This window comes from Anomaloglossus baeobatrachus, chromosome 3, assembly GCF_048569485.1.
Source record: "Anomaloglossus baeobatrachus isolate aAnoBae1 chromosome 3, aAnoBae1.hap1, whole genome shotgun sequence".
Lineage (NCBI taxonomy): Eukaryota > Metazoa > Chordata > Amphibia > Anura > Aromobatidae > Anomaloglossus > Anomaloglossus baeobatrachus.
The window spans coordinates 647,737,140-647,761,657 of NC_134355.1; the positions used below are offsets into that span (position 1 = coordinate 647,737,140).

Consider the following 24,518-nt stretch of genomic DNA (forward strand, 5'->3'; position numbering starts at 1 on the left):
TCCACCACCGCCCCTGCCTCCTGTGACCCCGCTCCACCACCGCTGCCATCCCCCACCTGGTAAGAGACTAACGAGTTGTGAGACAGAGCCCCCCCCCGCCTTTTTTTTTTATTAACCTCTTATTTCCTCTAAATTTGGGGTGCGCCTTATAATCCGGTGCGTCTTATAAACCGAAAAATCAACAATAAATGTAGTTCAAAGATGAATAATCCCCCCTGACAAACAAAATTGTACATGAGCACATATTTATCGAAAAGTTATCCCAAATGACAAATAATTTGGGCTTCTATGAATCATCACCCGCAGACACACAAGCAGCTTCTTACCTCCTCCGGTAGCTCCGCGTACACAAGTTCAGAGGTAGACAGTAGTAAAATAGGAGAGAATGAGGGGATGTCTTGCAGGAGCGTCAGAAAGGTAGCCCTCACAGTTTCGCTGACAGCCTCCCACCAGTCGCCAATATGCGGCATGTAAACAACACTGGGCACTGTCCGCCGAGCCTCCCGGAACACCTGAAGAACAAGACCATTAAATGGATTGTGTTGTTAAAAAGAAGGGAATTTTGTTACTTACCGTAAATTCCTTTTCTTCTAGCTCCTATTGGGAGACCCAGACGATTGGGTGTATAGCACTGCCTCCGGAGGCCACACAAAGCAATTACACTAAAAAGTGTAAGGCCCCTCCCCTTCTGGCTATACACCCCCAGTGGGATCACTGGCTCACCAGTTTTAGTGCAAAAGCAAGAAGGAGGAAAGCCAATAACTGGTTTAAACAAATTCACTCCGAAGTAACGTCGGAGAACTGAAAACCGTTCAACATGAACAACATGTGTACCCGAAAAACAACCAAAAGTCCCGAAGGACAACAGGGCGGGTGCTGGGTCTCCCAATAGGAGCTAGAAGAAAAGGAATTTACGGTAAGTAACAAAATTCCCTTCTTCTTCGGCGCTCCATTGGGAGACCCAGACGATTGGGACGTCCAAAAGCTGTCCCTGGGTGGGTAAAGAAATACCTCATGTTAGAGCTGCGAAGACAGCCCTCCCCTACGGGGAGGCAACTGCCGCCTGCAGGACTCTTCTACCTAGGCTGGCGTCCGCCGAAGCATAGGTATGCACCTGATAATGTTTGGTGAAAGTGTGCAGACTCGACCAGGTAGCTGCCTGGCACACCTGTTGAGCCGTAGCCTGGTGTCGCAATGCCCAGGACGCACCCACGGCTCTGGTAGAATGGGCCTTCAGCCCTGATGGAACCGGAAGCCCAGCAGAACGGTAGGCCTCAAGAATTGGTTCTTTGATCCATCGAGCCAGGGTGGCCTTAGAAGCCTGCGACCCTTTGCGCTTACCAGCGACAAGGACAAAGAGTGCATCCGAACGGCGCAGGGGCGCCGTGCGGGAAATGTAGATTCTGAGTGCTCTCACCAGATCTAACAAATGTAAATCCTTCTCATACCGATGAACTGCATGAGGACAAAATGAAGGCAAAGAGATATCCTGATTAAGATGAAAAGAGGATACCACCTTCAGGAGAAACTCCTGAATGGGGCGCAGCACTACCTTGTCCTGGTGGAAGACCAGGAAGGGAGCCTTGGAAGACAGCGCTGCTAGCTCAGACACTCTCCGAAGAGATGTGATCGCTACCAGAAAAGCCACTTTCTGTGATAGTCTAGAAAGTGAAACCTCCCTCAGAGGCTCGAAGGGCGGCTTCTGGAGGGCAACTAGTACCCTGTTCAGATCCCATGGATCTAACGGCCGCTTGTACGGGGGAACGATATGGCAAACCCCCTGTAGGAACGTGCGCACCTTAGAAAGTCGTGCTAGACGCTTCTGAAAAAAGACGGATAGTGCCGAGACTTGTCCTTTAAGGGAGCCGAGCGACAAACCTTTTTCTAACCCAGATTGCAGGAAAGAAAGAAAGGTAGGCAATGCAAATGGCCAGGGAGACACTCCCTGAGCAGAGCACCAGGATAAGAATATCCTCCACGTTCTGTGGTAGATCTTAGCAGACGTGGGCTTCCTAGCCTGTCTCATGGTGGCAACGACCCCTTGGGATAAGCCTGAAGACGCTAGGATCCAGGACTCAATGGCCACACAGTCAGGTTCAGGGCCGCAGAATTCCGATGGAAAAACGGCCCTTGGGACAGTAAGTCTGGTCGGTCTGGTAGTGCCCACGGTTGGCCGACCGTGAGATGCCACAGATCCGGATACCACGCCCTCCTCGGCCAGTCTGGAGCGACGAGTACGACGCGGCTGCAGTCGGATCTGATCTTGCGTAGCACTCTGGGCAAGAGTGCCAGAGGTGGAAACACATAAGGGAGCCGGAACTGCGACCAATCTTGCACTAGGGCGTCTGCTGCTAGAGCTCTTTGATCGCGAGACCGTGCCATGAAGGTTGGGACCTTGTTGTTGTGCCGGGACGCCATTAGGTCGACGTCCGGCCTTCCCCATCGGCGACAGATTTCCTGAAACACGTCCGGGTGAAGGGACCATTCCCCTGCGTCCATGCCCTGGCGACTGAGGAAGTCTGCTTCCCAGTTTTCTACGCCGGGGATGTGAACCGCGGATATGGTGGAGGCCGTGGCTTCCACCCACATCATAATCCGCCGGACTTCCTGGAAGGCTTGCCGACTGCGTGTCCCCCATTGGTGATTGATGTATGCCACCGCTGTGGAGTTGTCCGATTGAATTCGGATCTGCTTCCCTTCCAGCCACTGTTGGAAGGCTAGTAGGGCAAGATACACTGCTCTGATTTCCAGAACATTGATCTGAAGGGTGGACTCCTGAGTCCACGTACCCTGAGCCCTGTGGTGGAGAAACACTGCTCCCCACCCTGACAGACTCGCGTCTGTCGTGACCACCGCCCAGGACGGTGGTAGGAAGGATCTTCCCTGTGATAATGAGGTGGAAAGGAGCCACCACTGCAGAGAGTCCTTGGCCGTCTGGGAAGAAGGGAATTTTGTTTACTTACCGTAAATTCCTTTTCTTCTAGCTCCAATTGGGAGACCCAGACAATTGGGTGTATAGCTATTGCCTCCGGAGGCCACACAAAGTATTACACTTAAAAGTGTAAGGCCCCTCCCCTTCTGGCTATACACCCCCAGTGGGATCACTGGCTCACCAGTTTTAGTGCCAAAGCAAGAAGGAGGAAAGCCAATAACTGGTTTAAAGACCAAATCAATCCGAGGAAACATCGGAGAACTGAACCATACCACATGAACAACATGTGTACCCGAAAAAACAGAAAAACCCCGAGAAAACAGGGCGGGTGCTGGGTCTCCCAATTGGAGCTAGAAGAAAAGGAATTTACGGTAAGTAAACAAAATTCCCTTCTTCTTTTTCGCTCCTAATTGGGAGACCCAGACAATTGGGACGTCCAAAAGCAGTCCCTGGGTGGGTAAAAGAATACCTCGTGATAGGGCCGTCAAACAGCCCTTTCCTACAGGTGGGCAATTGCCGCCTGAAGGACTTATCTACTTAGGCTGGCGTCTGCCGAAGCGTAGGTATGCACCTGAAAATGCTTGTAAAAGTATGCAGACCCCATCAGGTAGGTGCCTGACACACCTGCTGAGCCGTAGCCTGGTGCCGTAATGTCCAGGATGCACCCACGGCTCTGGTAGAATGGGCCTTCAGCCTTGAGAGAACCAGAAGCCCAGTAGAACTGTAGGTTTCAAGAATTGGTTCCTCGATCCCCCGAGCCAGGGTGGATTTGGAAGCTTGCGACTGTTTACGCCGACCAGCGACAAGGACAAAGAGTGCATCCGGGTGGCGCAGGAGCGCCATGCGGGAAGTAGAACCTGAGTGCTCTCACCAGAACCAACAGATGCAAATCCTTCTGAAATTGATGGACTGGACGAGGACACAAAGAAGGTGAGGTGATATCCTGATTGATATGAAAGTGGGATACCACCTTAGGGAGAAATTCCGGAACCGGACGCAGAACTACCCTGTCCTGGTGAAGGACCAGGAAGGGAGTTTGTATGAGAGCGTTGCTAGCTCGGAAACTCTCCTAAGAGACGAGACCGTTACTAGAAGGCCACTTCCCGTGAAAAGCGGGAAGGGAGACATCCTTCAAAGGCTCGAAAGACGGCATCTGGAGAGCAATTAGAACCTTGTTCAGATCTCAGGGCTCTAACGGCCGCTTGTACGGAGTGCTGAGAAGACAAACTCCCCGTAGGAACGTGCGTACCTGAGGAAGTCGTCGTTTCTGAAAAAATACAGATAGCGCTGAGAGTTGTCCCTAAAGGGAACTGAGCGACAACCCATTTTCCCACCTAGATTGCAGGAAGGAAGGAAACATAGACGATGCAACCGGCCAGGGAGAAACACCCTGCGCCGAGCACCGAGATAAGAATATCTTCCACGTCCTGTGGTCAATCTTGGCGGACGTTGGTATGCTAGCCTGTCTCATGGTGGCAACCACGTCCTGAGGTAATCCTGACGACACTAGGTTCCAGGACTCAATGCCACACCATCCGGTTGAGGGCCGTAGAATTCAAATGGAAGAATGGCCCTTGAGACAGCCAGTCTGATTGGTCTGGTAGTGCCCCCGGTTAGCCTACCGTGAGGCACCACAGAACCGAGTACCACAACATCCTCGGCCAATCTGTAGCGACGAGGATGGCGCGGCCGCAGTCGGCCTTGATCTAGCGCAGCACTCTGGGCAACAATGCCAGAGGTGGCACCTAAGGTAGCTGGAACTGCGACCAATGCTGAACTAAGGCGTCTGCCGCCAGAGCTCGATGATTGTGAAACCGTGCCATGAAGCTGGCACATTGTTGTTGTGCCGTGACGCCATTAGATCGACGTCCGGCCTCTGTCAGCGGCGCCAGATCTCCCGAAACCCGTCCGGGTGAGGAGACCATACTCTTTCGGCCACACCCCAGCGACTTAGGAAGTCAGCTTCCTAGTTTTCCACACCTGGGATGTGAACTGTGGATATGGTGGATGCCGTGTCTTCCACCCACATCAGAACCTGCCGGACTTCCTGGAAGGCTTGCCAGTTGCGCGTTCTTCCTTGGTGGTTGATGTATGCCACCACTGTGGAGCTGTCCGACTGAAGTCGGATATGCTTGCTTTCCAGCTGCTGTTGGAAGGTTTGTAGGGCAAGATACACTGCTCTGTGTTCAAGAACATTGATCTGAAGGGTGGACTCTTGCTGAGTCCACGTACCCTGAGCGCTGTGGTGGAGAAAAACTGCTCCCCACCCTGATAGACTCGCGTCTGTCGTAACTATCGCCCAGGATGGGGATAGGAAGGACCTTCTTTTTGACCAAGAGGTGGGAAGAAGCCACCACCGTAGAGATTCCTTGGCCGCCTGAGAAAGAAAGACGACTCTGTTGAGGGACGTCGACTCCTCGTCCCATTGGCGGAGAATGTCCCATTGTAGTGGACGCAGTAAAACTGCGCGAAAGGAACTGCCTCCATTGCTACCATCTTACGTAGGAAGTGCATGAGGCGTCTCAATGTGTGCGACTGGTTCTTAAAGAAGAGCTTGCAGCCCGTAGTGAATGCTGTTTGTCTAGCGGAAGCTTCACTATCGCTGAGAGAGTATGAAACTCTATGCCTAGATATGTTATCGATAGGGTCGGGGTCGGATCTGACTTTAAAAAGTTGATGATCCACCCAAAACTCTAGAGAGTCTCCAGCGCAACGTTCGGGCAGTGTTGGCATGTTTCCTAAGAGAGTGCCTTGACAAGTAGATCGTCTAAATACGGGATCACAGAGTGACCCTGAGAGTGCAGGACTGTGACTACTGCTGCCCTGACCTTGGCGAAGACCAGTGGGACTGTCGCTAGCCGGAAGGTAGAGCTACGAACAGAAGGTGTTCGTCTCCTATAACGAAGCGTAGAAACGCTAGTGCTCTGGATCAATCGGCACGTGTGGATAAGCATCCTTGATGCCTAATGATGCTAGGAAATATCCTTGGGACCTTGAGGCGATGACATGGCGGAGGGATTCCATCCGGAACCGCCTGGTGTCCACGAGCTTGCTGAGCAGTTTTAGATCCAGAACGGGACGGAACGGCCCGTTGTTATAGGTACCGCAAAGAATTTGGGGTAAAAACCGTGACCTTGTTCCTGAAGAGGAACGGGGGTCATCACTCTTTCTGCCTATAGAGTGCACTCTGTTTGCAGAAGAGCAGCGGCTCGGCCGGGAGGTGGAGAAATTCTGAAGAATCGAGTTGGAGGACGAGAAGTGAGCTCTATCCTGTACCCGTGAGACAGAATGTCTCACACCCAATGGTCATTGACCTATGGCAGCTAAATATCGCCAAGGCGGGAGAGCCTGCTACCGACCGAGGCCGCAAGTCATGAGGAAGCCGCCTTGGAAGCGGGTTTTCAGACTGTCGCTTTTTTGGGCGTGACTGAGCCCGCTAAGAATCTGAGCTCCTCTGATCCTTTTGAGTCCACATTGGACGAGGAAAAATGGGACCTGCCCGAGCCTCGAAAAGACCGAAACCCCGACTGCCTCTTGCTCTGTTGGGGTTCGTTGTGTCCGGGCTGAGGAAAGGATGAATCCTTACCCCTGGACTGTTTAATGGTTACATCCAACGCTCACCAAACAGTCGGTCAGCAGAAAAAGGCAACTGGTTAAGCAACCTTTTTTGGAAGCAGAATCTGCCTTCCATTCACTTAACGAGCAGACCAGGCTCTGCTTAAAAACACGGAGTAGCGGAGGCTACCGCCGCACGGTTCGCAGAGTCCAGGGCAACCTGAATCGCGTAAGAAACAAATGCAGACATTTGAGAGGTTAAGGATGCCACCTGCGGCACAGATGTACGTGTAACCGTGTCAATCTGTGTAAGACAAGCTGAAATAGCTTGGAATGCCCCAAGGGAGAGAATGCCGGAGCCAACGGTGCGCCGACAGCCTCATAGATGGATTTCGACCAGAGATCCATCTGTCTGTCAGTGGCATCTTTGAGTGCAGCTCCATCTCCCACTGCAACTATGGATCTAGCTACAAGCCTGGAGATTGGAGGATGCCGCTTGGGACACTGGGTCCAGTCCTTGACCAAGTCAGGGGACAGGGATAACGTGTATCCTAAGCCGTTTGGAGAAGCGCATATCTGGATAAGCGTGGTGTTCCTGGACTGCTTCTCTGAAGGCAGAGTGGTCCAGAAAAATACGTGAAGCTGACTCCTCCACTGGAGGAGCTGTGAGAAATAACCAACATTCTATAGATGGACGCTATAAGATTATTCACTATGGCGTCACGATCAGGTGTATCCAGATTGAGAGCGGTCTCAGGATCAGAATCCTGAGCCGCTACTTCCGCCTCATTACACAGAGAGTCCTCTGGTAGGACCCTGATGAAACCGAGGCCGCTCATAGTGAGCCCGCTTAGGCTGTCTGGGACTGACGTCCGTGCAGAGCCGTGACTCTGGGATGCGTGTGACATTCCCGGAGCTGTTAGTTGTTCACACTGAGGGGGGCCATGGATCAATGATTCAACAGTGCCCATATTGTGAGAGACATGTCCGGACTGCTAGGCTTCTAGTATCATAGCCATAGTCTCAGAAAAACTGTCAGTAAATACTGCAGACACCGTCCTCATCCCCTGGCCATTAGTGCATACAATGGGAGTCTATGTAACCTGCCGGCCGTATAGCCGTACATGCTGTACCAGCTGCATAGAAAAACATGTGGTTCTGCACCTTTGTTTTACACAGAGAATATGCTGATAACTCCTCCGCATAATCCAGGAGGGTATATACAACGTGCGACCAAACAGTGCAATATATATAGTACAAGCATATCTATAAGTGCACTTCTGCACTAGTGGGGTTAGCACCACAGGTGCTGCTTAACGCCTGTTGCAGCGATTGTGTGACTAACAGAATGCCAGGGTCTTCCACACTTGTCTCTGTATCGTACAGAAACTGACACTAATGGCTGCCGGCGTCCTTGTAGAGAAGGAAGCCGTGGGCGTGCCTGAGAAAGTGCGGGAATCCGGATTCACAGTGCACACAGTGAGAGGGGTGGAGTATGCAAAACATACTCCAGCTCTCAGCGCTGCTGTGCTATGCAGCGTCACGCCCCTACCCTGACTGTCAGGGCTGTGGGCGGTAACGAAGGGAGACTAGGCCCAGAAGCCGGGGACTCGAGTTAACAGCGCGGCCGCCGTAAAAGCGCGGGCCGCGCTGAAGTCCCCGGCGCACCACAAGTGCCAGCCGCGCCGCAGTCCCAGCGGCCGGCGCGACCGATTCCTAGAAGTGGCCAGCGTCCCGCCCCTCTCCTGACTGGCAGGTCTGGGGGCGGGAACGAACGGAAGCAGGCCGCAAAAGCCGGGGACTCTAGTTATCAGCGCGGCCGCCGTAAAAGCGCAGGCCGCGCTGAAGTCCCCGGCGCACTACAAGTGCCAGCCGCGCCGCAGTCCCAGCGGCCGGCGCGACCAATTCCCATAAGTGAGCCTGCTTCAGCGAAGCTGAATGAGGCCATGGCACAGGCGCCGCAGCGCTGATGTCCCCCGGCGCACTACAACACCCAGCATGCTGCGGTGTGAGCGCCAAATGCACGGGGACACAGAGTACCTTGAGGAAGCAGGGCCATGTCCCTGATGTACTCCGCTCCATCCAGCATCTTCTCCAGGGGCTGTAGATGGAGCACGGTCTCAGTGCCTGGAGACCGGTAAATCCCACTTCACCCAGAGCCCTGTAAAAAGGGATGGGGAAGGAATCAGCATGTGGGCTCCTGCCGCCGTACCCGCAATGGGTACCTCAACCTTACAAACACCTCCGACATACAGTGGGGTGAGAAGGGAGCATGCTGGGGGCCCTTAGTATGGGCCCTCTTTTCTTCCATCCGACATAGTCAGCAGCTGCTGCTGACTAAAAAGTGGAGCTATGCGTCGATGTGTTGCCTCCTTCGCACAAAGCACAAAACTGGTGAGCCAGTGATCCCACTGGGGGTGTATAGCCAGAAGGGGAGGGGCCTTACACTTTTTAGTGTAATTGCTTTGTGTGGCCTCCGGAGGCAATAGCTATACACCCAATTGTCTGGGTCTCCCAATTAGGAGCGAAAAAGAAAGGGAGACTTTCCTGTCCAGGGATGTTGACTTCCCGTCCCATTGGCGGAGAATGTCCCATTGAAGTGGACGCAGATGAAACTGCGCAAACGGAACCGCCTCTATTGCCGCCACCATCTTCCCGAGGAAGTGCATGAGGCGTCTTAAGGAGTGCGACTGACTTTGAAGGAGAGCCTGCACCCCAGTCTGTAGAGACCGCTGCTTGTCCAGCGGAAGCTTCACTATCGCTGAGAGAGTATGAAACTCCATGCCAAGATACGTTAGTGATTGGGTCGGTGACAGATTTGACTTTGGGAAGTTGATGATCCACCCGAACGCCTGGAGAGTCTCCAGTGCAACATTCAGGCTGAGTTGGCATGCCTCTTGAGAGGGTGCCTTGACCAGTAGATCGTCCAAGTAAGGGATCACAGAGTGTCCGTGAGAGTGCAAGACTGCTACCACTGCCGCCATGATCTTGGTGAACACCCGAGGGGCTGTCGCCAGACCAAATGGCAGAGCTACGAACTGAAGATGGTCGTCTCCTATCACGAAGCGTAGAAAGCGTTGGTGCTCTGTAGCAATCGGCACGTGGAGATAAGCATCTTTGATGTCTATTGATGCTAGGAAATCTCCTTGAGACATTGAGGCAATGACTGAGCGAAGGGATTCCATCCGGAACCGCCTGGCGTTCACATGCTTGTTGAGCAGTTTTAGGTCCAGAACAGGACGGAAGGAGCCGTCCTTTTTTGGAACCACAAAGAGATTGGAGTAAAATCCTCGCCCCCGTTCCTGAGGGGGGACAGGGATCACGACTCCTTCTGCTCTTAGAGAGTCCACCGCCTGCAGCAGGGCATCTGCTCGGTTGGGGTGTGGGGAGGTTCTGAAGAACCGAAGTGGAGGCCGAGAACTGAACTCGATTCTGTACCCGCGAGACAAAATGTCTGTTACCCACCGGTCTTTGACCTGTGACAGCCAAATGTCGCAAAAGCGGGAGAGCCTGCCACCGACCGAGGATGCGGAGGGAGGAGGCCGAAAGTCATGAGGTAGCCGCTTTGGAAGCGGTTCCTCCATTTGCTTTCCTGGGGCGTGAGTGAGCCCGCCAGGAATCTGAGCTCCCTTGTTCTTTCTGAGTCCTTTTGGACGAGGAGAATTGGGCCTTGCCCGAGCCTCGAAAGGACCGAAACCTCGACTGCCACTTTTTCTGTTGAGGTTTACTTGCTCTGGGCTGTGGTAAGGAAGAGTCCTTACCCTTGGACTGTTTTATGATTTCAGCCAATGGCTCACCAAACAGTCTGTCTCTAGATAATGGCAAGCTGGTTAAGCATTTTTTGGAACCAGCATCTGCTTTCCAGTCCTTTAACCACAAGGCTCTGCGCAAAACCACAGAATTGGCGGACGCCATAGCGGTACGGCTCGTAGATTCTAGGACAGCATTGATAGCATAGGTCGCAAACGCAGACATTTGCGAAGTTAGGGACGCCACCTGCGGTACTGCTGGATGTATGATAGCATCCACCTGTGCTAAACCAGCTGAAATAGCTTGGAGTGCCCACACGGCCGCGAATGCTGGAGCAAACGACGCGCCGATAGCTTCATAGACAGATTTCAACCAAAGGTCCATCTGTCTGTCGTTGGCATCTTTAAGTGAAGCGCCATCCTCTACTGCGACTATGGATCTAGCCGCAAGCTTGGAAATTGGGGGATCCACCTTTGGACACTGGGTCCAGCGTTTGGCCACCTCAGAGGGAAAAGGATAACGGGTATCCTTAGAACGTTTAGAGAAACGCTTGTCTGGATGAGCGTCGTGTTTCTGGATTGATTCTCTGAAGTCAGAGTGGTCCAAAAAAGCACTTAATTTACGCTTGGGATACAGGAAATGGAACTTCTCCTGCTGTGCAGCTGCCTCCTCTGCTGAAGGAGCTGGGGGAGAAATATCCAAAAGTCTATTAATTGCCGATATAAGGTCATTAACCATGGCGTCACCATCAGGGGCATCCAGATTGAGAGGGGCCTCAGGATTAGAATCCTGATCACCGTCCTCAGTCTCATCACAGAGAGACTCTGCTCGCTGAGACCCTGAGCAGTGTGATGACGTCGAGGGTCTTTCCCAGCGAGCTCGCTTAGGCTGCCTGGGACTGTCATCTGAGTCAGAGACTTCAGCCTGTGATGCTTGAGACCCCCTTGAAGTACGGATTAGTTCCAACTGAGGGGGACCGGAGAGCATAGACACAGCAGTGTCCATGGTCTGAGTAACTGGCCTGGACTGCAAGGTCTCCAGGATTTTTGTCATAGTCACAGACATTTTATCAGCAAAAACTGCAAAGTCTGTCCCCGTCACCGGGGCAGGGTTCACAGGCGTCTCTGCCTGGGCCACTACCACCATAGGCTCTGGCTGACGAAGTGCCACTGGGACTGAACATTGCACACAATGTGAGTCATTGGAGCCTGCCGGTAGAACAGCCCCACATGCAGTACAAACAGTGTACACAGCCTGTGCCTTGGCACCCTTGCGTTTTGCGGATGACATGTTGCTGCCTCCTCAGAGCAGTACAGGGTGTCCAGCCAAGAAGCGACCTTACAGTGCAACTATATATATATATATGGTACCAAGAAAAAAGTACACTAATATAACACTGAGGCACTAGTGGGGCCAGCACTAAAGTGCTGCTTACCGCCCGCTTAGGAGCGGGTGTGTGGTCGCCGAAATCCCTTTAGTCTGGGTCTCCCAGAGCCTGCTGCCTTTCCCCAGCCAGACTGCATGTGTAATGGCTGCCGGCGTCCTTGTGGAGAGGGGGGGCGGGCCCTGGGCGTATACAGACGAAGAGCGGGAAGCCTGCTTCCCACTGTGCCTAGTGAGAGGGCTGGAGCATGTAAATAAAGCTCCAGCCCTCGGCGCTGCCAATTGAGCAGCGTCTCTCCCCTACCCTGATTGACAGGGTGGGGGCGGGAACGAAGCGGCGCTAGGCCGCAGAAGCCGGGGGCTAAAGTTAGAAGCGCCGCCGCCGTAAAAACGCGGTCGGCGCAAAGTCCCCGGCGCACCACAAGTCGCAGCTGCGCCGCCGCTCCAGGAGCGGTCGGCGCAGTAGTTCCCAACATGTAACGTCACTCAGCAAAGCTGCAGTGACCTAACCCCAGCGCACAGCGCTACTGTCCCCGGCGCACTATAACGCTCAGCAAGCCTTGAGAGTGTCCGTGCCTGCCGGGGACACCGAGTACCTGAATGATGCAGGGCCTTGTCCCTGACTGTACTCATGCTCCAAATCCAGCAGGTTCTCTGGGTCTGTGGATGGAGCCCGGCCTCAGGGCTTGGGGGCCGGCAAGATCCCACTTCCACAGAGCCCTCCAGGGGATGTGGAAGGAAAACAGCATGTGGGCTCCAGCCTCTGTACCAGCAATAGGTACCTCAACCTTACAAGCACCACCGCGGGTGAGAAGGGAGCATGCTGGGGGCCCTATATGGGCCCTCTTTTCTTCCATCCGATATAGCCAGCAGCTACTGCTGGCTACAAACAGTGGAGCTATGCGTGGATGTCTGACCTCCTTCGCACAAAGCAGAAAACTGGTGAGCCAGTGATCCCACTGGGGGTGTATAGCCAGAAGGGGAGGGGCCTTACACTTTTTAGTGTAATTGCTTTGTGTGGCCTCCGGAGGCAGTGCTATACACCCAATCGTCTGGGTCTCCCAATGGAGCGCCGAAGAAATGTTCCATTCTTTAAGCCGTATCTGTCATTTCATCAGGACATGAAATAAATGCACAAGCTTGTAGCCCAGGTGCTTCCCATTATATCCAGACCTGTACTGGAGCAAACACCAGGGTTATTCTAATGTAGAGAGCCCCTAGGCTGCCGCACAGGTACCAGTCATCCACTTTCTATCAAATGGAGGTTTCCAATCATGAGCAGTCTGCCAGGAGTAAACTTTTACATTGCAGTGTATCGGGGACGGCAGCCCCGGGGAAGAGAGCGAGGCGACGGCAGCCCCGGGGAAGAGAGCGAGGCGACGGCAGCCCCGGGGAAGAGAGCGAGGCGACGGCAGCCCCGGGCAAGAGAGCGAGGCGACGGCAGCCCCGGGCAAGAGAGCGAGGCGACGGCAGCCCCGGGCAAGAGAGCGAGGCGACGGCAGCCCCGGGCAAGAGAGCGAGGCGACGGCAGCCCCGGGCAAGAGAGCGAGGCGACGGCAGCCCCGGGCAAGAGAGCGAGGCGACGGCAGCCCCGGGCAAGAGAGCGAGGCGACGGCAGCCCCGGGCAAGAGAGCGAGGCGACGGCAGCCCCGGGCAAGAGAGCGAGGCGACGGCAGCCCCGGGCAAGAGAGCGAGGCGACGGCAGCCCCGGGCAAGAGAGCGAGGCGACGGCAGCCCCGGGCAAGAGAGCGAGGCGACGGCAGCCCCGGGCAAGAGAGCGAGGCGACGGCAGCCCCGGGCAAGAGAGCGAGGCGACGGCAGCCCCGGGCAAGAGAGCGAGGCGACGGCAGCCCCGGGCAAGAGAGCGAGGCGACGGCAGCCCCGGGCAAGAGAGCGAGGCGACGGCAGCCCCGGGCAAGAGAGCGAGGCGACGGCAGCCCCGGGCAAGAGAGCGAGGCGACGGCAGCCCCGGGCAAGAGAGCGAGGCGACGGCAGCCCCGGGCAAGAGAGCGAGGCGACGGCAGCCCCGGGCAAGAGAGCGAGGCGACGGCAGCCCCGGGCAAGAGAGCGAGGCGACGGCAGCCCCGGGCAAGAGAGCGAGGCGACGGCAGCCCCGGGCAAGAGAGCGAGGCGACGGCAGCCCCGGGGAAGAGAGCGAGGCGACGGCAGCCCCGGGGAAGAGAGCGAGGCGACGGCAGCCCCGGGGAAGAGAGCGAGGCGACGGCAGCCCCGGGGAAGAGAGCGAGGCGACGGCAGCCCCGGGGAAGAGAGCGAGGCGACGGCAGCCCCGGGGAAGAGAGCGAGGCGACGGCAGCCCCGGGGAAGAGAGCGAGGCGACGGCAGCCCCGGGGAAGAGAGCGAGGCGACGGCAGCCCCGGGGAAGAGAGCGAGGCGACGGCAGCCCCGGGGAAGAGAGCGAGGCGACGGCAGCCCCGGGGAAGAGAGCGAGGCGACGGCAGCCCCGGGGAAGAGAGCGAGGCGACGGCAGCCCCGGGGAAGAGAGCGAGGCGACGGCAGCCCCGGGGAAGAGAGCGAGGCGACGGCAGCCCCGGGGAAGAGAGCGAGGCGACGGCAGCCCCGGGGAAGAGAGCGAGGCGACGGCAGCCCCGGGGAAGAGAGCGAGGCGACGGCAGCCCCGGGGAAGAGAGCGAGGCGACGGCAGCCCCGGGGAAGAGAGCGAGGCGACGGCAGCCCCGGGGAAGAGAGCGAGGCGACGGCAGCCCCGGGGAAGAGAGCGAGGCGACGGCAGCCCCGGGGAAGAGAGCGAGGCGACGGCAGCCCCGGGGAAGAGAGCGAGGCGACGGCAGCCCCGGGGAAGAGAGCGAGGCGACGGCAGCCCCGGGGAAGAGAGCGAGGCGACGGCAGCCCCGGGGAAGAGAGCGAGGCGACGGCAGCCCCGGGGAAGAGAGCGAGGCGACGGCAGCCCCGGGGAAGAGAGCGAGGCGACGGCAGCCCCGGGGAAGAGAGCGAGGCGACGGCAGCCCCGGGGAAGAGAGCGAGGCGACGGCAGCCCCGGGGAAGAGAGCGAGGCGACGGCAGCCCCGGGGAAGAGAGCGAGGCGACGGCAGCCCCGGGGAAGAGAGCGAGGCGACGGCAGCCCCGGGGAAGAGAGCGAGGCGACGGCAGCCCCGGGGAAGAGAGCGAGGCGACGGCAGCCCCGGGGAAGAGAGCGAGGCGACGGCAGCCCCGGGGAAGAGAGCGAGGCGACGGCAGCCCCGGGGAAGAGAGCGAGGCGACGGCAGCCCCGGGGAAGAGAGCGAGGCGACGGCAGCCCCGGGGAAGAGAGCGAGGCGACGGCAGCCCCGGGGAAGAGAGCGAGGCGACGGCAGCCCCGGGGAAGAGAGCGAGGAGATTATTCAGCATAGCAGAGTTGGATGACAGGGATATTACTATTTACGATGCGGGGAGTAAAGTTTGTACACAGTGCAGGGATCGATAATAGGAGGGACAGGAGAGGGATTGTGGATAAATGCAGGAAACTGGATTCCCCCACTATGTACTCTGTACAGTACCTCACTGCTATCAGTAGCACTACTCTGCTCCCATTTACTATTGTCCATCTCAATTCTCTGTAACTTGTCTGAATGGTGAAATCTTTCTCAAGTAACAGAGGAGGCAGACACCTAGTCATTAGAATTTTAGGACAATTTTACAGGGGTAAGATGACTTTCTATGCATGAAATTATTTACAAATTTGCTGGTTTTTAGTTTACATTTAAAAATTAAAAAAAAAAAATTAATAATAGTAATAATAAATATATACAGTATACAGTGGAACCTTGGTTAACGAGAACAATCCGTTCTGGGAGTGTGCTTGTTAACCAAGTTACTCGTTCAGCAAAGCAAGATTTCCCATAGAAAATCATTGCAATGCAGACAATTCGTTCCACAACTTGTTAAGTGTCCCATCCTGGTCCCCTATTGTGTCATTCCACACATGCACAAACACACGCAAACACACACACGCACATATTATGCTCACCTTACCTTCCGTTCCATCGCCGGCCTCCTGGATCTTTTAGTTTGCCGTGAGGATTCCTCCCTCGTCGCGATATACCGGCGAACTAAAAGAACCATGAAGCCGGCGATGGAATGGAAGGTGAGGTGAGCATAATACTGTATGTGTGTGCGTGTTTGTTTGTGCGTGCGTGTTTGTTTGTGCGTGTTTGTGTGGACTGCAAGAACGGGTCAGAGCGCGGTGGATGTACGGAACAGGAAGTGTGTGCGGTGAGTATTTTGCTCATACAGCAAGGTTTGCTCGTAAACAGAGTTACAAATTTACAGAAATCTTTGCTTATTAAGTGAAATAAGCACTAACTGGGTTACTCGTTAAGCGAGGTTCCGCTGTATAAAGTTTTAAAAATATATCACCATGTCTATAAAAAAAGAAGGGAATTTTGTTACCGTAAATTCCTTTTCTTCTAGCTCCAATTGGGAGACCCAGACGATTGGGTGTATAGCTACTGCCTCCGGAGGCCACACAAAGCACTACACTTAAAAGTGTAAGGCCCCTCCCCTTCTGCCTATACACCCCCCGTGGGATCACGGGCTCCTCAGTTTTAGTGCAAAAGCAAGAAGGAGGAAAGCCAATAACTGGTTTAAAAACAAATTCAATCCGAAGAACATCGGAGAACTGAACCATTTAACATGAACAACATGTGTACCCGGAAAAACAAAAATCCCTAAGACAACAGGGCGGGTGCTGGGTCTCCCAATTGGAGCTAGAAGAAAAGGAATTTACGGTAAGTAACAAAATTCCCTTCTTCTTTATCGCTCCTAATTGGGAGACCCAGACGATTGGGACGTCCAAAAGCAGTCCCTGGGTGGGTAAAATAACACCTCGTGACAGGACCGTAAAAACAGTCCCTTCCTACAGGTGGGCAACCGCCGCCTGAAGGACTTGTCTACCTAGGCTCGCGTCCGCCGAAGCGTAGGTATGCACCTGATAATGCTTGGTGAAAGTGTGCAGACTCGACCAGGTAGCCGCCTGGCACACCTGCTGAGCCGTAGCCTGGTGCCGTAATGCCCAGGACGCACCCACGGCTCTGGTAGAATGGGCTTTCAGCCCTGAGGGAACCGGAAGCCCAGCAGAACGGTAGGCATCAAGAATTGGTTCCTTGATCCACCGAGCCAAGGTGGATTTGGAAGCTTGCAACCCTTTACGCTGACCAGCGACAAGGACAAAGAGTGCATCCGAGCGGCGCAGGGGCGCCGTGCGGGAAATGTAGATTCTGAGTGCTCTCACCAGATCCAACAAATGCAAATCCTTCTCACATTGATGAACTGGATGAGGACACAAAGAGGGTAAGGAGATATCCTGATTGAGATGAAAGGGGGATACCACCTTAGGGAGAAACTCCGGAATCGGGCGCAGAACCACCTTGTCCTGGTGAATCACCAGGAAGGGAGATTTGCATGAGAGCGCTGCTAGCTCGGACACTCTCCGAAGCGAGGTGACCGCTACTAGAAAAGTCACTTTCTGTGAAAGTCGAGAAAGGGAAACATCCCTCATAGGCTCGAAAGGCGGCTTCTGGAGAGCAACTAGAACCCTGTTCAGATCCCAGGGCTCTAACGGCCGCTTGTAAGGAGGGATGATATGACAAACCCCTTGCAGGAACGTGCGTACCTGAGGAAGCCGTGCTAGTCGCTTCTGAAAAAATACAGATAGCGCTGAGACTTGGCCTTTAAGGGAGCTGAGCGACAAACCTTTTTCCAAACCGGATTGTAGAAAGGAAAGAAAAGTAGGCAATGCAAATGGCCAGGGAGAAACTCCCTGAGCAGAACACCAAGATAAGAATATCTTCCACGTCCTGTGGTAGATCTTGGCGGAGGTTGGTTTTCTAGCTTGTCTCATGGTGGCAATGACGTCTTGAGATAATCCTGAATACGCTAGGATCCAGGACTCAATGGCCACACAGTCAGGTTCAGGGCAGCAGAATTCCGATGGAAAAACGGCCCTTGAGACAGCAAGTCTGGTCGGTCTGGTAGCGCCCACGGTTGGCCTACCGTGAGATGCCACAGATCCGGGTACCACGACCTCCTCGGCCAGTCTGGAGCGACGAGGATGGCGCGGCGGCAGTCGGACCTGATCTTGCGCAGCACTCTGGGCAACAGTGCCAGAGGTGGGAGCCGGAACTGCGACCAATTTTGAACTAAGGCGTCTGCCGCCAGAGCTCGGTGATCGTGAGACCGCGCCATGAAGACTGGGACCTTGTTGTTGTGTCGGGACGCCATTAGGTCGACGTCCGGCGTCCCCCAGCGGCGACAGATCTCTTGAAACACGTCCGGGTGAAGAGACCATTCCCCTGCGTCCATACCCTGGCGACTGAGAAAATCTGCTTCCCAGTTGTCCACGCCTGGGATGTGAACTGCTGATATGGTGGATGCCGTGTCTTCCACCCACGTCAGAATTCGCCGGACTTCCTGGAAGGCTTGCCGACTGCGTGTTCCTCCTTGGTGGTTGATGTATGCCACCGCTGTGGAGTTGTCCGACTGAATTCGGATCTGCTTCCCTTCCAGCCACTGTTGGAAGGCTTGTAGGGCAAGATACACTGCTCTGATTTCCAGAACATTGATCTGAAGGGTGGACTCTTGCTGAGTCCACGTACCCTGAGCCCTGTGGTGGAGAAAAACCGCTCCCCACCCTGACAGACTCGCGTCCGTCGTGACCACCGCCCAGGATGGGGGTAGGAAGGACTTTCCCTTTGACAATGAGGTGGGAAGAAGCCACCACTGAAGAGATTCCTTTGCCGCCTGAGAAAGGGAGACGTTCCTGTCGAGGGACGTCGACTTCCCGTCCCATTGGCGTAGAATGTCCCACTGTAGTGGACGCAGATGAAACTGCGCGAAAGGGACTGCCTCCATTGCTGCTACCATCTTCCCTAGGAAGTGCATGAGGCGTCTCAAGGGGTGTGACTGGTCTTGAAGGAGGGATCGCACCCCTGTCTGTAGTGAACGCTGTTTGTCCAGCGGAAGCTTCACTATCGCTGAGAGAGTATGAAACTCCATGCCAAGATATGTCAGCGATTGGGTCGGGGTCAGATTTGACTTGGAAAAGTTGATGACCCACCCGAAACTCTGGAGAGTCTCCAGTGCAACGTCCAGGCTGTGTTGGCATGCCTCTTGAGAGGTAGCCTTGACAAGCAGATCGTCCAAGTAAGGGATCACAGAGTGTCCCTGAGAGTGCAGGACTGCTACTACTGCTGCCATGACCTTGGTGAAGGCCCGTGGGGCTGTCGCCAGACCGAAAGGCAGAGCTACGAACTGAAGGTGTTCGTCTCCTATAACGAACCGTAGAAAACGCTGATGCTCTGGAGCAATCGGCACGTGGAGATAAGCATCCTTGATGTCTATTGATGCTAGGAAATCTCCTTGAGACATTGAGGCGATGACGGATCGGAGGGATTCCATCCGGAACCGTCTGGTTTTTACGTACTTGTTGAGAAGTTTTAAGTCCAGAACGGGACGGAAGGATCCGTCCTTTTTTGGCACCACAAACAAATTGCAGTAAAAACCGTGACCTTGCTCCTGAAGAGGAACAGGGATCACCACACCTTCTGCCTTTAGAGTGCACACCGCCTGCAGAAGAGCATCGGCTCGGTCGGTAGGCGGAGACGTTCTGAAGAATCGAGTTGGAGGACGAGAACTGAACTCTATCCTGTACCCGTGGGACAGAATGTCTCTCACCCAACGGTCTTGGACCTGTGGCAGCCAAATGTCGCCAAAGCGGGAGAGCCTGCCACCGACCGAGGATGCGGAGAGAGGAGGCCGAACGTCATGAGGAAGCCGCCTTGGTAGCGGGTCTTCCGGCTGTCTTTTTTGGGCGTGACTGAGCCCGCCAAGAATCTGAGTTCCTCTGATCCTTTTGAGTCCTTTTGGACGAGGAGAATCGGGACCTGCCCGAGCCTCGAAAGGACCGAAACCCCGACTGTCCCCTCCTCTGCTGGGGTTTGGTTTGTCTGGGCTGAGGTAAGGATGAATCCTTACCCTTGGACTGTTTAATGATCTCATCCAACCGCTCACCAAACAGTCGGTCACCAGAGAATGGCAAACTGGTTAAGCACTTTTTGGAAGCAGAATCTGCCTTCCATTCCCTTAACCACAAGGCTCTGTGTAAAACCACAGAGTTGGCGGACGCCACTGCCGTACGGCTCGTAGAGTCCAGAACCGCATTAATCGCGTAAGACGCAAATGCAGACATTTGAGAGGTTAAGGATGCCACCTGCGGCACAGATGCCCGTGTGACAGTGTCAACCTGAGTAAGACCAGCTGAAATAGCTTGGAGTGCCCATACGGCAGCGAATGCTGGAGCAAACGACGCGCCGATAGCTTCATAGATGGATTTCAACCAGAGCTCCATCTGTCTGTCAGTGGCATCTTTAAGTGCAGCCCCATCCTCCACTGCAACTATGGATCTAGCCGCAAGCCTGGAGATAGGGGGATCCACCTTGGGACACTGGGTCCAGCCTTTGACCACGTCAGGAGGAAAGGGATAACGTGTGTCCTTAAGCCGTTTGGAGAAACGTTTATCTGGATAAGCGTGATGTTTCTGGACTGACTCTCTAAAGTCAGAGTGGTCCAGAAAAGAACTCAATTTACGCTTGGGATATCTGAAATGGAATTTCTCCTGCTGTGAAGCTGATTCCTCCACCGGAGGAGCTGGGGGAGAAATATCCAGCATTCTATTGATGGACGCTATAAGATCATTCACTATGGCGTCCCCATCAGGCGTATCCAAGTTGAGAGCAGTCTCAGGATCAGAATCCTGATCAGCTACCTCCGCCTCATCACACAGAGAGCCTTCCTGCTGGGACCCTGACCAGTGTGATGAAGTCGAGGGCCGCTCATAGCGAGCTCGCTTAGGCTGTCTGGGACTGTCGTCCGTGTCCGAACCGTCCCACTGGGATGCATGGGACACCCCCGGAGCCCGGGGCTGTTCCAACAGAGGGGGACCAGGGAGCAATGATTGAACAGTGCCCATGGTCTGAGTTACTGGTCTAGACTGCAACGTTTCTAGAATTCTAGTCATAGTCACAGACAATCTATCAGCGAAAGCTGCAAACTCTGTCCCCGTCACCTGGACAGTATTCACAGGTGGTTCTCCCTGGGTCACCTCTAGCAGAGGCCCCGGCCGAGCAGTTGCCACAGGGGCCGAGCACTGCACACAGTGGGGGTCAGTGGAACCTGCCGGTAAAGAAGCCTCACATGCGGTACAAGCAGCATAGAAAGCCTGTGCCTTGGCACCCTTGCTTTTTGCGGATGACATGCTGTTGTCTCCTCTGAGCAATCTAGGAGGGTATATAGCCAGGAAGCACCAGCGACCGTACAGTGCAATGTATAGCTTACAAGCATAAAAATACAAATGTACACTTCGGCACTAGTGGGTTCAGCACCAGAGGCGCCGCTTACCGCCCGCTCAAACGCGGGTGTGTGGTCGCCAGAATCCCGTGTCTGGGTCTCCCAAAACTTGTCTCCCCTCTCCAGCTCAGACTGCACACAGGAATGGCTGCCGGCGTTCTGTGAAGAGGGGCGGACCGTGGGCGTGCCTCAGACAAAGTGCGGGAAACTGGTGTCCCACTGTGCCCAGTGTGAGGGCTGGAGTATGTAAAGTAGACTCCAGCCCTCTGTGCTGACATTCTGCACAGCGTCCCGCCCTTCCCCTGACTGGCAGGCCTGGGGGCGGGAACGAAACGAAACTAGGCCGCAAAAGCCGGGGACTCGAGTAATAAGCGCGGCCGTCATACATGCACGGCCAGCGCGGAAGTCCCCGGCGCACCACAAGTCCCAGCCGCGCCGCAGCAAACTGACAGCAGCGGCCGGCGCGGCAGTTCCAAATACATATACTCCTTCAGCAGAGCTGTAGTGAGCAGTGGCACAAGCGTGCGCGCTGTTGTCCCCGGCGCACTAACACACCCAGCAATGCTGCAGTGTGTCTGCGTCTGTGTGGGGACACAGAGTACCTTGATGAAGCAGGGTCCTGTCCCTGACGATACTCAGCTCCATATGCAGCAGATCCTTTCAGGGGCTGTGGATGGAGCACGGTCTCAGTGCCTGGAGACCGGTAAAATCCCACTTCACCCAGAGCCCTAAGGGGGATGGGGAAGGATGCAGCATGTGGGCTCCAGCCTCCGTACCCGCAATGGGTACCTCAACCTTAACAAACACCGCCGACAAGAGTGGGGTGAGAAGGGAGCATGCTGGGGGCCCTATATGGGCCCTCTTTTCTTCCATCCGACAAAGTCAGCAGCTGCTGCTGACTAAACAGTGGAGCTATGCGTGGATGTCTGACCTCCTTCGCACAAAGCATGAAAACTGAGGAGCCCGTGATCCCACGGGGGGTGTATAGGCAGAAGGGGAGGGGCCTTACACTTTTAAGTGTAGTGCTTTGTGTGGCCTCCGGAGGCAGTAGCTATACACCCAATCGTCTGGGTCTCCCAATTAGGAGCGATAAAGAAAAAATCAATACATTCAATAATAGACTCCTTGTGTTCTTTATATGGACATTAGCAGCAATATCTCCATTTCTTTACTGCATCGCGTAGGAATCGGCTGCAAGGTTTGGGCTGTATGTGAAAGCAGTATTAGGTCTGTGACGACTGGGCTAACAGCTGAACGTTTACCACAATTTAACTTGTCATCTGCAGCTAAATCGATTGATGGAGCAGCTGGACCTGTGCAATCAGCAGATTACCATAACAGCTACGTTTTCACACAAGGCCAGAGTCATACTTGCGAGTGACTGGCATCGCATCACCCGGCACAGCCTGCCGCTCTCCTGAATGACATAGAAATACATGCAGCCGACCCGTCAGGAGAGCGGCAGGCCGTGCTGGGTGATGTGATGCCAGTCACTTGCAAGAATGACTCTGGCATTACGTGAAGGAATTTCCTGCACTAATCTCATTCTCATCCAACTTCTCATCAATTCACTTCTATTGAGAGAGGCCGAATGCATCAAATGGGCAGATGTCTGGAAACATGTAAGTTGCGTACATGCGGTCACACAGAGATTATTATGTTAATTGTGAGCGTGTGCACCTCATTGTCAGAATTCAGTGATCTGCAGCTGTATGGAGTCACTGTAGACTTTTATTCCAAGTCTGGACAACCCCTTTAAATCCAAGTCCTTAAAGGGCAGACCAATTCCCTGTAATACGATGAGTCTGTATACATCCCTGTGCAGATGGCTCCCTCTAGTGGAGGCCTTGTGCTGCAGATTTGAGAATATTAAAAAGAAACAACCCCATAACTTCATGTAAACATAACGTAATCACACTTTTAAGACTGGCATTGGGCAGTGTACGACTTGGCCAACTAAAAAAAGATTTAGCCAAGAATTTCCAGATTACACTAACATTCCCGAAGTATGAAACTGAAAAGACTTGGAAGGGATAAAAGAAGGGAATTTTGTTACTTACCGTAAATTCCTTTTCTTCTAGCTCTTATTGGGAGACCCAGACGATTGGGGTATAGCTACTGCCCTCTGGAGGCCACACAAAGCACTACACTAAAAGTGCAAGGCCCCTCCCTCTCTGGCTATACCCCCCCGTGGTATCACGGGTACTCCAGTTTTAGTGCCAAAGCAAGAAGGAGGAAGCCAACAACTGGTTTAAACAAATTAACTCCGAGTAACATCGGAGAACTGAAAAACCGTTCAACATGAACAACATGTGTACCCGCAAACAGCAAAAAACAATCCCGAAGGACAACAGGGCGGGTGCTGGGTCTCCCAATAAGAGCTAGAAGAAAAGGAATTTACGGTAAGTAACAAAATTCCCTTCTTCTTCAGCGCTCTATTGGGAGACCCAGACGATTGGGACGTCCAAAAGCTGTCCCTGGGTGGGTAAAGAAATACCTCATGTTAGAGCTGCAAAACAGCCCCCCCCCTACGGGGATGTCACTGCCGCCTGCAGGACTCTTCTACCTAAGCTGGCATCCGCCGAAGCATAGGTATGCACCTGATAATGCTTGGTGAACGTGTGCAGACTCGACCAGGTAGCCGCCTGACACACCTGTTGAGCCGAAGCCTGGTGCCGTAATGCCCAGGACGCACCTACGGCTCTGGTTGAGTGGGCTTTTAGCCCTGAAGGAACCGGAAGCCCAGCAGAACGGTAGGCCTCTATAATTGGTTCTTTGATCCATCGAGCCAAGGTGGCTTTAGAAGCCTGCAACCCCTTGCGCGGACCGGCGACAAGGACAAAAAGTGCATCGGAACGGCGCATGGGCGCCGTGCGGGAAATGTAGATCCTGAGTGCTCTCACCAGATCTAGCAAACGCAAGTCCCTTTCATACCGGTGAACCGGATGAGGATAAAAGGAAGGCAATGATATATCCTGATTAAGATGAAACGAGGATACGACCTTAGGGAGAAACTCCGGAATGGGGCGCAGCACAACCTTGTCCTGGTGGAACACCAAGAAGGGAGCCTTGGATGACAGAGCAGCCAGCTCAGACACTCGCCGAAGCGATGTGATCGCAACAAGAAACGCCACTTTCTGTGACAGGCGAGAAAAAGAAACTTCTTTGAGAGGCTCGAAGGGCGGCTTCTGGAGAGCCACTAGTACCCTGTTCAGATCCCATGGATCCAACGGCCGCTTGTACGGGGGCACAATATGACAGACCCCCTGCAGGAACGTGCGCACCTTAGGAAGACGTGCTAGACGCTTCTGAAAAAACACGGATAGTGCCGAGACTTGCCCTTTAAGGGAGCCGAGCGACAAGCCCTTTTCCAACCCTGATTGCAGGAAAGATAGAAAAGTGGGCAATGCAAATGGCCAGGGAGACACTCCCTGAGCAGAGCACCAGGTTAAGAAAATCTTCCACGTTCTGTGGTAGATCTTAGCAGAAGTTGACTTCCTAGCTTGTCTCATTGTGGCTACCACTCCCTGGGATAATCCTG

At 54.4% G+C, this 24,518-nt stretch overlaps 1 protein-coding gene across 2 annotated transcripts in view; it reads right to left on the reverse strand.

Annotated features, from left to right (window-relative positions):
* ATAD2B (ATPase family AAA domain containing 2B) overlaps positions 1-24,518 on the reverse strand; it is a 346,160-nt gene that overhangs the window by 107,829 nt on the left and 213,813 nt on the right. For both annotated transcript variants that reach the window (XM_075341155.1, XM_075341154.1), the window contains exon 19: positions 327-512. In XM_075341155.1, the coding sequence (XP_075197270.1) occupies positions 327-512 (186 nt within the window). The remainder of the gene's footprint in view (positions 1-326; positions 513-24,518) is intronic.